General features: G+C 37.9%; 1 protein-coding gene across 10 annotated transcripts in view; it reads right to left on the bottom strand.

Moving 5' to 3' along the window:
- The window catches only part of LOC106869993 (adenosylhomocysteinase-like 1), a 426,079-nt gene that overhangs the window by 58,739 nt on the left and 352,324 nt on the right, over positions 1 to 15,016 (bottom strand). For all 10 annotated transcript variants that reach the window (XM_014915943.3, XM_052966153.2, XM_014915942.3 and 7 more), the window contains one exon: positions 7,464 to 7,564. In XM_014915943.3, the coding sequence (XP_014771429.1) occupies positions 7,464 to 7,564 (101 nt within the window). The remainder of the gene's footprint in view (positions 1 to 7,463; positions 7,565 to 15,016) is intronic.

The following is a 15,016-nucleotide window of genomic DNA, read 5'->3' as shown; positions in this document are numbered from 1 at the left end:
TTATATGATTCTTTCTAATTTTGGTATGGAGCTCATGGGAGGGAACCAGTCATTGATATTGAACTCAGAGCTTGACTGATTCTTATTTCATCAACCGTGAAAGGATGAAAGGCAAAAATGACTTCAGTGGCATTTAAACTCGGAACACAAATAACTGAAAGAAATACCACAAAGCAGTAACAATCCAGCCAGCTGCATTGCTTTAATAATACTTTCTTATTTTAGTACAAAATAACTAATTTTGAGGGGAGGGAAAGTCAATATAATTGACTTTGCAGCTTTCTCATCAGTTGACAACAGATATTCTCCACCCTGCCCAAAATTTACAGTCTGATGACAAAACTAGTAAAAGATAAACATATAGATGCAGGCATGGCTGTATGGTTAGAAGTTTGCTTCCCAACCACATAGTTCCAGGTTCAGTCCCACAGCATGATATCTTGGGCAAGTGTCTTATACTAAAGCCTCAGGCCAACCGAAGCTTTGTGAGTGGATTGGGTAGATGGAAACTGAAAGAAGCCCATGTCATTGTGTCTGTCTTCACCACTGCTTGACAATCAGTGTTGATGTGTTTACATCCCTGTGGCGTAACAGTTTAAGAGACCAATATGATATGAAAAAACAAAAACTGGGGTTACTTCATTCAACTAAAATTCTTCAAGGCAGTACCCCAGCATGGCCACAGTCTAATGACTGACACAAGTAAAAGACAAAGTGCAGAATGGTGAGGTAATAAAAAACAATGTACAGCAATATAGTACGCAGTCCACTGTCTCTGGCACTTTCTCTCCACCACCTCAACCCTTTCGTTGCTGTATTTAGAGATGCTCTGTGTTTCTTTCAATTACTTTAAATATAACAAAGAATTTAGTAAAATAACTTAGCTCTCATTAAGCTAGTGTTAGGAATATAAATTGTGACTAAGTTTTGGTGAAAGATTTAAATTCAAAACTTATGAAAACAAGACATTTGTACCACAGAGCCAGAGCTGGTTTCAGCTGGGTTGGTAACGAAAGGGTTAAGTTATTATTAAAATACTGTAATGTTTCAAAGCTACAAACATCTTAACATCTAAGACTTGATTTCTCTTGCAGGAAACCAACATCGTTCTGTCGCACAATGTACGTGACTACAACAATGTCTACAGACCAAACGAATGTTCTTTTGTTACGCGATCAAAACATTCTTTATTGCCATATATGCATTTACAACAAAGTCTTATGGGGTGGGGAGTTGTTGGATGGGGCGAGGGTGTCGTTAGAAAAAAAAATTAACATTTACCTATGACTTCTTTCTTATAAAATATTTGAAGGAAAATATCCTTTATTTCAAAGTTTCCAGTTACATGGTGTTTGTGTGTGAGATAAGTGAGTGTGTATATTATATAACTACCAGACTATTCATTTCATTTTTGAATAACAAAAGCTGCTCTGAATTCAGTAGATGAAATTAAATAAGAATATTTCACCAATTATTATTATCAGAAAGAAATAAAAACATTGAAAGAAACTCTCTGTAGTACATAAAGATAACTTGTCACAAAACAATCAATATTACAATGCTTCTCACTGTAAACAGCTAAACGATAAGACTAACAGTCTCTCACCCATCAGGTTTCAAGAGGGTATACCACCACCATTTAACATCTATCTTCCATGCTGGCATGGGTTGGATAGTTTGACAGGATCCAATGAGCACCAGTGTTTGCTTTGGGATGATTTCTTCAGTAGGATGTCCTTCCTAACAGCAACCACTTCAGTGTGTACCAGGTACTTTCTTCATGGCACTAGCACTTAGGAGATTGCCAAATAACTCACAAGAAAAAAAAAAAGACTCCTCGACAGTAGTAAAGAAGAGATGGCTTTATGCCATCCAGGACTAATTTAAGTTTGACACCTGTTCTATCAGTATCTTTTTGTCAAACTGCTCAGTTATAGGGACATAAACAAACCCACATAGGCTGTCCAGCAGTTGTGGAGGACAAACAACTAAACACATACATTCACTGGGCTTCTACATAGTTTCCATCTACCAAATTCATTCACAAGACAATAGACATCCTGGGACTATAGTAGCAGACATTTGCTCAGGGCGCTGCACATTGAGACTGAACCCTAAACCACATATCACAAAGTGAGTTTAACCACACAGCCATGCTTGCACCTATATCTGAGATTATATTATGAAATGTGTTCTCTCGCTTTTTTTTCTTTCTTCAAGTTGGTGGAGTTTGATTTGAACGAGATCTGGTTATTTCTAGCAAACTAAATGGCCATGTATAGTCTCTCAGTAGAGCTGAAGACCAACAAATTCTTCACTTTCTCTAAATCTACTCTTACAAATGCCAATGGCAACAAAGACAGTTTATATGTTGGAACATAGGGCAGCAACAGATTGCCAGCAGCAACTAAAGAATCGGGTTTCTTGTTCAAGAGCAACCACCACTAACTTCAATGGTTTCCTAATCTCCAGGAATAACAGCTTTACTGAATGGCATATGTTTTTTCAAAGGAAAAAAAAAAAAAAATACCTGAGGAGAAATAATAATATTTGCAAGAACAGAAAGAAACCTAGTTCCAAATGGCAGAAAAATAAACAGACAGCATAGTATTATATTATCACTTTGAAACTGGCATCAGTCAATATCTATTCCTGTAGAAGCCAATGATGGAACTTTTATGTAATAATGGTAGTTCAGCCTGTTACAAGTAGAAAAATTTTCTCTCAAATTACATTTTTTGATCTTAACCCTTTTAATACCAACTCACTTGAGACCCTCCATGGTTCTATGATACAAATCCTGTGTTTAAAGTGACATAAATTAAAACTGTCCATTGAAATTCCCTCTTAATTTAGGTTCTAAACACCAGCTTAGCAATAATGAAGTTATTCTGATAAAATTGTCATTAGTTTCAAAATTAAATGAAACCAAATAAAGGCAGCATTATTGTAACAAACTAACAAAAAAGGTTAAAGTGATCGAGTAGCCTTCCTTCAAAATTTCATAAAATGAGATCACAACAGCTGGAAAGCTTTTGATCATAGGTTTAAAGTAGGGGTTACTAACCAGTGCCCGCCACCCCGAAGGGGGGGGGGGGAGCACAAAGCCTTGCTAGAAATGGCTTGGGATATCAATTAAAATGTAAATCATGCTGCTGATAGTAGGGGTTTGCGTGGGTTTCAAGCTTTTGGATAAGAAGTCGCAAGTGTGCAAAAACGTTGGGAACAGCTGGTTTAAAGGATCAGGGATGACCCGAGGTTAAGAACCACCATGAGGAAACAATTCAAGCTGAACACTGACCATTCAAACTTCAAATTAAATTTATCTTTGTTAAGAAAGGTCTTAAAAATAAGGATCCTTTTTGTCCTTTCTGCTACCTTGTGATTAAAGGTTTTAAATTCCTAACGTTTCTAGAAGAATTTCAAAGATTCTTTATTGCTACAATCTATAAAAACAGAATATATTGGTTTCAAAGTTTAGCACAAGGCCAGCAATTTTGGGGGATGGGGTAAATCGATTACATTGACCTCAGTGCTTAACTGGTACTTGTTTTATCAACCCAGAGAGGATGAAAGGCAAAGTTGACCTCAGTAGAATTTGAACTCAGAATGCAAAGGTAGACGAAATGCTGTTAAGCATTTTGCCCAGCATGCTAATGATTTTGCCAGTTCTCTGCCTTAAACAAAGAGCTTATCGAGTGGAACTTTGGTGATGGACCTCCATCACCCAAATATGGGAGGCACCCAACTATGGCTGTCAATGGTTAATGTAATTTTTAGCCAGACCTGGATGATATCAATCAAGCTGAAATGTCCTCAGACAGGGTAAGTGTTTATTCATTTGGAGTTCTGCTTCAATGTCATCCACATTACAGATGGTGATGGTGGTGATGGAAATCGGTGAGGGAGGAAGGAGGAATTTCTGTTGGAAGTAGTGAAGAGTTTCCAACTAAACATAGCATGAAGAATGTGAGGGGATCAAAAACTGTGACCGAATCAGTGAATAGTTGCCAAATATAGAGTCTAAAATATATAAAATTGCAAAAACCGAATGCTGAAGAACTGAGAACGATAGAATAATAAAATAATGTCACAGAATTCCGTGTATGAGAGAGAGATAAAGATATGATAATGGAGTGTGCATTGCAGAATAAAAACATAACAGCAGTGAAGAGAAAACATCAGACATCAGAGTATTCCTGTGTTAGTTTTAAATCATTGCTAATTACACAGGAATTTTTATAACTTCCGAAAAAGAAAATACCAAACTCAAGTTGATGCTATTAAGAGAGCTTTTACATTTAATGTAACGATATTTAGATTTCAATCAAAAAAAACTTTAACCTTAAACTAATTCATATTTTTTTTATTTTGTTTTCTTTTTCTATAACTATTAAAATATTTTGGTTTTGGATTTGTAAAACAAAGCAGTGTCCTTCTTTCATATTTGAATGTTTGTTTTTCAATACTGGATGAACGATAAAAATAGATTCTTAAAAGATAAATCTTGCCCCAGGTGGGAAATATGTCAACAACGGGGAGAGAATTTCTTCTCAGACAAATTTGAAGATCCTGTATATTTAATTCTTAATTTAACCCTTTAGCATTCACATTGTTTTGAATTAAGTCATGCAGTTAATTTTTAGAATGACATGTCACGCTGAATCTTCCTGAGTACTACGTTAGGGGTATACCTGTCAGTGGAGTGCTCAGCCACTTGCACGTTAATCTCACAAGTATGTTATTCAGATGATCAGATCAACTGGAACTCACATTGGAGTGCTAGTTATCAATAAACTACAGTCATCTTGCAGTTATACTGTTAACATCTTTCTACAATAATCTCTGCTTCCTGACGTAACAACTAGTTCCATACCATCTTCATCCTGGCTAACTTTTCATCTCTCTACGTTTAATTATGCTTGATGGTCTCATCTCCCAGGTCCCATACTAAACACTCCATCCAGGTCTTTCTGCACAGAACAGAAATCCTATAGAAGTCCTTCTCAACCCACATTTTTTTTCTACATACATAGTTTTTTTGACCAGCAAACTGTGGTCCTTTATGATTAGAATAAGGCATTCATTGGCTACAGTGAAGGAATATCATTATGAGAGTATTTTCAAAAGGAGATAATTTGAGAACAGAGTGGAGTGAACAATGTAATTGCAGAGTACCAAAGGCACAAGTGCTGCTGGGCAGGATGTGTTGCAAGGTTCACAGACAGCAGGTGGACTTGTGCAGTTGCTGAGTGGCATCCAAGAGATTAGAAAAGGCCACTTGGAAGGCCTCCATGATGATGGGAAGACGATCAAGTTAAGCAATTTGGATGAAGATCAAAGCAAATGGCACAAACAAGACAGAAAAGGAAGCACACTGTGATCAGCAGAGCATAACATCTGATGGTCTGGTTGATACTGTGACATAGATAAGGCATGAGGGGGAGGGGAAGTGTGATTAAACAGCTTGCTACCCAAGCACATGGTTTTAGATTCAGTTCCACTGCGTGATACCTTGAGCAAGTGTCTTCTACTATAGCCCCAGGCTGATCAAAGTCTTATTCTCTTATTTGTTTCAATCATTTGACTGTGGCCATGCTGGAGCACTGCCTTTAGTCGAACAAACTGACTCCAGGACTTAGTCTTCGTAAACCTAGTACTTACTCTATGAGTCTCCTTTTGCTGAAGTGCCAAGTTATGAGGACGTAAACACACCAACATCAGTTGTCAAGTAATGGTGGGGGGAGAAGCACAGACACACACATATATATACACACACACAACGGGCTTCTTTCAGTTTCCGTCTACCAAATCCACTCACAAGGCATTGGTCAACTGGAGGCTATAGTAGAAGACACTCGCCCAAGGTGCCACATGGTGGGACTGAACCCAGAACCATGTGGTTGGTAAGCAAGCTACTTACCACACAGCCACGGATTTTATATATGCTAATATGTTTGTATGCCTGAGTGTCCTTGGCTTGATAGCTGTAAATGATTGTCAGTCATACAAGCAGTGCCATTGATTTCCACTTTTCTGGGAGAACATGTCAGGCCATGGGAAAATATCTTGCTGGGCTTAAAAACAGGTGGGTTAGTAACAGGAAGGGCATCCAGCTGTAACATATCAGCTTCAATCTGATGCGAGCTTGGAAGGCTCTGGACTTATATAGTCTGCATTTTCTCTAAGCCCCTGCAATCCTGTTCTGTTTGTAGGAGGTGGCACTTTTGCTAGGCAGGGCAGTCTTGTGCTTGCGTTTCCCAAGTGTCATGGTTGATCCCAAAGCTCTTCAGTGAGCCTTTGGTGCCCTATCTTCTTCTCCCATGTGATATCCTTGGTCATCGTTGAGAAGAGACAAACTAATTATCTACTTCAATACCATCATTTAACTCATGCAAGCATGGGAAAGTGGACATTAAGATGTTGGTAATGGCACTGAACTATGGCCTCACCGATAACTACATTAATCCCACCAGTTTAAGAAGGCTCATTAGAGTCAAGGGAACAGCCTCAACTTTAACGTCAATCTTTAATCTTTTACTTATTTCAGTCATTAGACTGCAGCCATGCTGGGGGTCCCTGAAGAATTTTAGTCAAATGAATCAATCTCAGTGCTTATATATTTTAAAGCCCAGTACTTATTCTATCAGTCATTTTTTGTTGAACTGCTAGGTTAAAGGGGCTTAAACACACCAACACAGTCAAGTGGTGGTGGACAAACACAGATACAAAGATACACACACATATGTGCTAGGCTTCTTTCAGTTTCTGTCTACCAAATCCACTCACAAGGCTTTAGTCGGCCTGGGACTGTAGTAGAAAACACTTGCCCAAGGTGCCACGCAGTGAGACTGAACCCAGGACCATGTGGCTGGGAAGCAAACTTCTTACCAACAGCTACGCTTGTGCCTCACATCAAATCATGTAAAATAAATCTATACACATATGGATGTTGGAATGTATTACCTTTTATACAAAGAAGCTGAACATTACAGAAGAATTACGTTCCTAAAACTATTTAATGATAAAAATGCAATGAAAGTATCAATTGAATAATGAAAAATAGAGATTGCTTTTTTTTTCTTTTATTTAATGTATGTAAATATGGATTTATTAATTACCAGCAAGAATAACATTTATTTTCAAATGCAACAAATTTGCAAAAAGAATACATGAAATCGAAAACAAACTAAAGAGATACCTAATTAAAATTTGATGAAGATTTGACATATTTATAGCATTATTTTGACTAAGAAGCAATTACTTCAGTTCATAACAACCTGACGAATGTGTTTACACACACACACACACACACACATACACACACAATATCACATGCATATACACTGTATTACACACATATATTCACGTTATCACTTAGTTATACAATCCTTCTGTTCCGTCTATGCATTTCCTTCTCTTTTGCCCATTCGGTCACTAAACAATACTGTTTGTCTACTTACTGCAGTTTGAGCTGTGATGTGTGTACAACCAATAATTTTAGCCCCTTGGAGAGGTTTATCAGCAGCAGCTCTCTTTTTGAGGGCCATTAATCCGGGCATTTCTGAAATAGCAAATGATAAACAAAAAATGCAATCAGTTAAGTGAAACTAGAACAGTAATTAAGAGATGAGGAGAAACAAAACAAAACAAAGATATAATAGAATGCAAGCAAAAAAAAAAAAAAAACGAAAATTTAATCCTTCAAGCATTTAAACATTTTATGTCCGGCCAAAATATTCTGCTACTGGTAATGCAGAATCCTGTACAACAAGTTGGATGGTCAGGTTGTAGGCAATTAAACCGGCACCCCCCACTGGGGTGGGGTGGCCTGGTGAGGAAGGTTGTTAGAGACCTAGCAGGACTAAATTTAAGACCTGTCAAAAGGAGGGATGAACTTAGTGTAGGCTCAACTATCAAGGGCCCTTAGAAATTCAGGGATGGTGTCTGGCATACTGGAAGACCACTGGGAATGAAGCACCTGCTAACCTTTGTTAACCCTTTCATTACTTTATATATTTTGAGATGTTCTGAGTTTCTTTCAATTACTTTAAATATAACAAAAAATTGGCACTGTCATGGTATTAGCTGTCAGAATTGAAAGTAGAACTGACAAGGAACATTACTGCTGGTTTGAGTTGATTCTTTGGTTACTGACTAGCCGGAGCTATCTATCTGTCTGTCTGTCTATCTCACTATATCTCTCTCTCTCTCTATCTATCTATCTATCACTCGTTCACCTCTGTTTGTGTCCATAGAATTTATCAAATTAGAAAACGCAAATTTAATATAAAAATATATTTTCTGAAATTGCAAATTATTTAAAATATAAAAATATAATTTTCAACAGAGAGAATTTATCAAAATAGAAAACAAATGAAGTTTGAAGTTTAAAAATAATAGGATCGACCACTCACGACTAGCTAGCGCGGATGCGCGACTGCGCGTTCGGGACCACTCTGCTTTAGTAGTACCCTTATACTCTGTGTGTTTTCAAATGCATGGATATAGGTGTCAAATTTGTTCCAATAACTTTCGAGTGATAGAGAGAGAGAGAGAGAGAAAGAGAAAGAGAGAGAGAGAGAGAGAGAGAGAGAGAGAGAGAGAGAGAAAGAGAGAGAGAGAGAGAGAGAGAGAGAGAGAGAGAGAGAGAGAGAGAGAGAGACAGATAGCTCGCTCCGGCCAGTCATGGTATTAGCTGTCAGTAGCCAAAGAATCAACTCAAACCAGCAGTAACGTTCCTTGTCAGATTTTTCTACTTTCACTTCTGACAGCTAATACCATGACAGTGCCAAAGAATTTAGTAAAATCACTTAGTTATCATTCAGCTAGTGTTAGGAATATAAATTGTGACTAAGGTTTGGAGGAAGATCTTAATTCAAAACTTATGAAAACAAGACATTTGTACTCAGAGCCAGAGCTGGTTTCAGCTGGGCTGATAATGGAAAGGGTTAAAGCACATATATAGAACCTGCTTCAAATCCAGGTTATGTCTGCTCTGATAAATGGTGGTGACTTGGTCAGCGAGTCACCTGTGATGATCAACGACCAACACCAAGATAAACCACTATGGATAACACTAATCCAAAGTGTGTATACATGTGACCAGGGACATATGAATTTGTCCCAGGGAAACTCTGAACATGGTGGGAGCCAGCTCAGTTGAACTCCAGGTGAATACTGCTGCAAGTACAGATATTCTGCCTCTTTCTTTGTTCAAACTGGACAGATCCAGCTTCTCACACCTATCCTACAAGGTCATTTTAAAACTAAACAATTACATTGGGATCTCAGAGCTCCAAGATAATGGATGGTTAATCCAAGACAATTTGAATTAATAAGCATAACATGGTGCAACCCCAGGTTTTGCCAGCAGCTGTCAGACTGTCCAACCCATGCCAGGATGGAAAATGGACAAATAATGATGATGAAGGAAACAGCTGGAGCAGAACAAATGAAATGTCAGAAATACCATTGAAAATCAATTGTTTTCTATTTTCCCCATCTTATAATTCTCTAAATCCTATCAAGCTGTTACTTACAATTTAATCTCAAGCATAGATGCACTCTTATAACAAATAGATAGGATGTGACAACTAGAGAGAGAGAGAGATAGAGAGAGAGAAAGAGAGAGAGAGAGAGAGAGAGAGAGAGAGAGAGAGAGAGAGAGAGAAAGAGAGAGAGAGAGAGAGGGCTGTATCACCATTATGGAGGGACTCCTTTTTAGGCAAGTAGACTAGAGCAACATGAAATATTGTACCTTGTACTTAAGGACAACCGTCCTACCTGGTTCAGGAATTGAACTAGTGAATATATGAGGTATAGATATGTATGTGTGTGTGTGTGTGTGTGTGTGTGTATGTATATATACATATATATAGTTCTCCAAATTTCATGCCAAATATACATTATTTGAGCCACAAGTGTCAATGTCAGCCACTTGTTTAAAGAGGGTCTCCATCAACCATGTAGTTTGAGTGGCAGTTATTTACAAAGCCATTAACTAAAGCAAATGAAAATTCATTTATTGCCTTCCCCAATGGCTGTGGTTTTATCAGAATTCACAAGTTTCAGCTCAATAGCCAAACACTTTAAATATACAGCGATTAGAGATATATGAATAGATATGAAATGAAATGAAGTGTTGAAACAATGTCAGCAAGCTAAGGATCAAACAGACACACTACAGCCCTTTTAAAACTAACTATATTCAGGCGTGGTTGCTTCATTATGAGGCTTGATTCCTAGCCAAGTGGTCTCAGGTTCAATCCACTGCCTGGCACCTCAGGCAGGTGTCTTCTATTGTAGCTCCCAGCCTATTAAAGACCTGCAAGTGGATTTGGTAGACAGAAACTAAAAGAAGCCTGTTATATGTTTGTGTGTGTGTGTGTCATGGTTCATAGGCGCAGGAGAGAAGCTTGCTTCCCAACCACATGGTTCCGGGTTGAGTCCCATTGTGTGGCACCTTGGGTAAGTACCTTCTTCTATAGCCTCAGGCCAACCAAAGCTTTGTGAGTGGATTTGGTAGATAGAAACTGAAAGAAGCCCATCATATATATATATATTTGTGTGTGTCATTGTGTCTGTGTTTGTCCTCCCATCACCTCTTGACAACTAATGTTGATGTGTTTATGTCCCTGTAATTTAGTGGTTTGGCAAATGTTACCAATAGAAGAAGTACTAGACTTAAAAAAGTGGTGCTCCAGCATGGTTGCAGTCAAATGACTGAAACAAACAACTGATGAAGGATCGTTCTTTGTGTTGCTTGTCCTGTTTTCCATTTGTTTCTCTCGTTTGCATATTGAACTCATTTGCTTTCATATTTCATGTTGTTTACTGTTGACAACGTCCTGTACCCATATATGTATGCATATATATACATATTATTCATAAAATACAACATTTCGAGCGTGGCCGTCGCCAGTACCGCCTGACTGGCCCTCGTGCCGGTGGCACGTAAAACACCCATTACATTCTCGGAGTGGTTGGCGTTAAGAAGGGTATCCAGCTCTAGAAACTCTGCCAAATCAGATTGGAACCTGGTGTCGCCTCCTGGTTCACCAGTCCTCAGTCAAATCGTCCAGCCCATGCTAGCATGGAAAGCGGACGTTAAATGACGATGATGATGATAATATATATATATTATATACGAGGGGTGTCTGAAAAGTTTTGAACCTAACCTTACATAATATGTAAACTCCTAGCAAATGTGTTGACTATCACTCCCTTATTTGTCCAATCATTTATGGGGTGTGTCTGGTGTGTTTATATATATATTCTTTTATTTTTTCAGTCATTTGACTGTGACCTTGCTGGACCACCGCCTTTAGTCAGACAAATCGACCCCATGACATTGTAAGCCTAGTACTTATTCTATTGGTCTCATTTGCTGAACCGCTAAGTTACAGGGACATAAACACACCAAGACCGGTTGTCAAGCAATGGTGGGGGAACAAACAGCGACATAGAAACATACACACACAGAATTTCTGTCTACCAAATCCACTCACAAGGCTTTGGTCAGCCCGAAGCTGTAGTAGAAGACACTTGCCAAAGGTGTCACACAGTGGGACTAAACCTAGAACCATGTGGCTGGTAAGCAAGCTACTTACCACACAGTCACCCCTGCGCCTATATATATATATATATATATATATATATATATATATATATATATATATATATATATGTATATATATATATAGTAATATTTATTATTTCTTCTCTACTAACAGCATGCAGCCCTACAGAGATATGGATTTACAGATGTGAAGATATGATTATAAAATAAAATGGAATTTTTCTGCACTCATGGAGGTTAGCCAGTATTATTGACCGGTAAAAGTGAATACGGCACCCGCTAGGATTGTGAATCCCTACCAACCTAATTTGGAAATTTACCTATATATATATATATATATATATATATATATATATATATATATATATATATATATTTTATATGCATGAGGACTTGGGAATTATGCAGAAATTATAGGTCTGGTACCCAGGTGTGCATGCAACCTACAAGGATAAATTAGACTCTAAGCTGTGGTGAAGGCAACTAACACAGGAGATGGAGAACTCTAATAAGAAATACCTGAGGCATGTTGTTGAATAAGTTTGTGGCAAACATTTGAACCAACTTTCTGCAACCAACATCTCTAAAAAGGGTGGCTGGTCCTACACAAGCCTTCACCAGTGAAAATAATTATCTGTATGGGAAGTCTAACAGTTATAATACTGGTTGTCAGACACTCAGATGCTGAAGTTAATGGTTAAATGAATGAATGAATGTATTGCGTTTGTGTCTCCCTGTCTTTTCATTCCAAGAGACTTGTAAACTAGTGGCACCATCATAAAACTGGTCTCACACATATCTAATCTTGCATGAAAAAATGTCCAGCTTATTGATTTCATCACAAAACCTGTAATTTTGAGGGAATGATGGAAAGGGTGTTAGTTCATAGCATCGACCCCAGTATTTGATTGGTACTTTATTTTAGCAATTCCAAGCAGGATTTGAACCCAAAATGCAATGTGAAGAGTCAGAGCAATTAATGCAAAGTAATTCTTCTGACACACAAAAGATTTGCATACCCTGTTGCCTCCAAAACAAACAAATAATTCCAAGAGAGGATTTGAACTCAAAACTTCTAAGTTGATAGTCCAATACTTCAGCCACCATCATCATCATTTAACATCTGCTTTCCATGCTGGTATGCGTTGGATGGTGTAACTGAAAACTGGGAAACTGCACCAGGTTCCAATCTGATTTGGCAAGGTTTCTATGGTTGGATGCCCTTCCTAATGTCAACCACTAAAGAGTATAGTGAGTGCTTTTGCATGCCACTGGCACGAAACCGGCATTGGCCATGACTACGGTCTCACTTGGCTTGACAGGTCTACACAAGCATGGCATATTGCCAAAGGCCCTGGTCACCTGTCACTGCGTCCATGAAACCAACGCTCAAACGGTGCTTTTTACGTGCTAACAGCGCAGGTGCCAGTCAGATGGCGCTGGCATCGGCCACGACTACGATTTCACTTGGCTCAACAGGTCTAATAGACATTTCAATTCAATAAAACCAAATAGCTGATTGATTACTGATGTGAGGAAGATATTGGGAGCCTGATAAAATGTCTCCTCCATAAACAAGCACAAGTAGAAAACATAACAAAAAAGAAAAAAAGAAAAATTCGACAGCAACAATCAATTTAAGAAAAAATACAATATTTCCTCAAAGCATTCTGGAAATCGGATTGTACAAAGGAAACATTAAAATTGATTTTTTTTTTTGTTTTTAATAGATGCATTAAGTTAATGGGGGAAACTTCACAATGTAAAATGTGTCAATGTTTACACTGCTAGCAATAAGAGCAGGGTACACTGAAAGAGTTACAAGGCAAACAGGTTGTATTAATCTAAAAGGTTTTATAGTAAAGTGACACCAGGAAAGAAAATTAATGATAATAATAATGATGATTTCAAATTTTAGCACAAGACAAGCAATTTCAGATGAGGGGGTAAGTCAATTATATTGACCCCAGTGCTCAACTGGTACTTATTTTATTGACCATGAAAGGGTGAAAGGTAAAGTCAACCTCGGCGGAATATGAACTCAGAATATAGCGACAGCAGAAATATTGCTGAGCATTTCGCCCGGCGTGCTAACAATTCTGCCAGCTCGTTACCATAGTAATAATAAATAATCCTTTCTTCCGAAGGCATAAGGCCTGAAACTTGGGGGCGGAGGAGGTGGGGAGAGACTAGTTGATTACATTGACTCCAGTGCGTAACTGGCACTTATTGAATTGACCCCGAAAGGATGAAAGGTAAAGTCAACCTTGGCGGAATTTGAACTCAGAATGTAGCGATGGATGGAATGCATCTAAGCATTTTGTCCAGCATGCTAACGACTCTGTCAGCTTGCCACCTTAATAATAATAATAATAATAATAATAATAATAATAATAGTCCTCTCTGAAATTTTGGAGGGGCAGTTGATTACACTGACCTCACTACTGGGACTTGTGTCATTGACCACAAAAGGATGAAAGACGAAGTTGACCTCAGTGGAATTTGAACTCAGAGTCTTAAGAGCTGGAAGATCTACTGCTGAGCATTCTGTCTGATGTGCTAACAATTTTGCCAGCTGGAATTGCTTTCTGTAACTTCTCCGTTGTAAAATAAATATTTCATTATTAGTGAAAAGAACAAAACAGAACTAAAAAAAAAAAAGAAAAATTAATATAAAGAAAGAAAACAAACAAAACAAAACCAAGCAAAGTCTGACAGAAGATTACCTTCTTGTGAAGAATCGCCAAGATATTTGGATGAAACAGAAATGGATACGAGGAATTAATCCTCTCCTTCCACAAAGAGTAATTTTATACTAATTTAAAGGCTTCTTACAAAAGCAGAGAGGTAATTGGATAAAAATTTATCCTAAGGTATTTCAAGTGTAGAATTTCTATGCATCAAATTGCTATAAAGTTCCAGTTAGAAAGGGGGGTAAAAAAAAAACAAATGTAAAAATTATAGCCATTAACCACACTAGAAGATAATATATTTCTCAATTTGTAACAAGTTCACCCTTCAACGACCTCTATTACTTATGAATGGTCGTAAATTTTCCATTTATTTGTAACTAATTTTGCTATTTGAAATTTCAGCAGATGAGATGTGTGATATTAAATAAAGATCAAATTTTTGTGATCGATGCTTCAGGTAAGACATGAAAATGAAGAACCATTACCACCACCACCATTGTTCAACATCCATTTTCCATGCTGGCATGGGTCAGATGGTCTGACAGGATGTGGTAAGTCACAGGGTCACATCAAACTCCAACATCAGGTTTGGCATGGTTTCGGTGGCCGGATGCTCTTCCTAATCCTACCTCTTTACGGTGAGCACCGAGTGCATTTTCTCCATGCCACTGGCAGTAGTGAGGTCACCAAGTTATTTGTAAGATGAGAAAATAAAAACAAGAAAAAGGAAAACAGGAAAAGC

The sequence above is a fragment of the Octopus bimaculoides genome, chromosome 3, assembly GCF_046866305.1.
Source record: "Octopus bimaculoides isolate indiv1 chromosome 3, ASM4686630v1, whole genome shotgun sequence".
NCBI lineage: Eukaryota > Metazoa > Mollusca > Cephalopoda > Octopoda > Octopodidae > Octopus > Octopus bimaculoides.
This window is presented reverse-complemented; position numbering and strand designations above follow the sequence as displayed.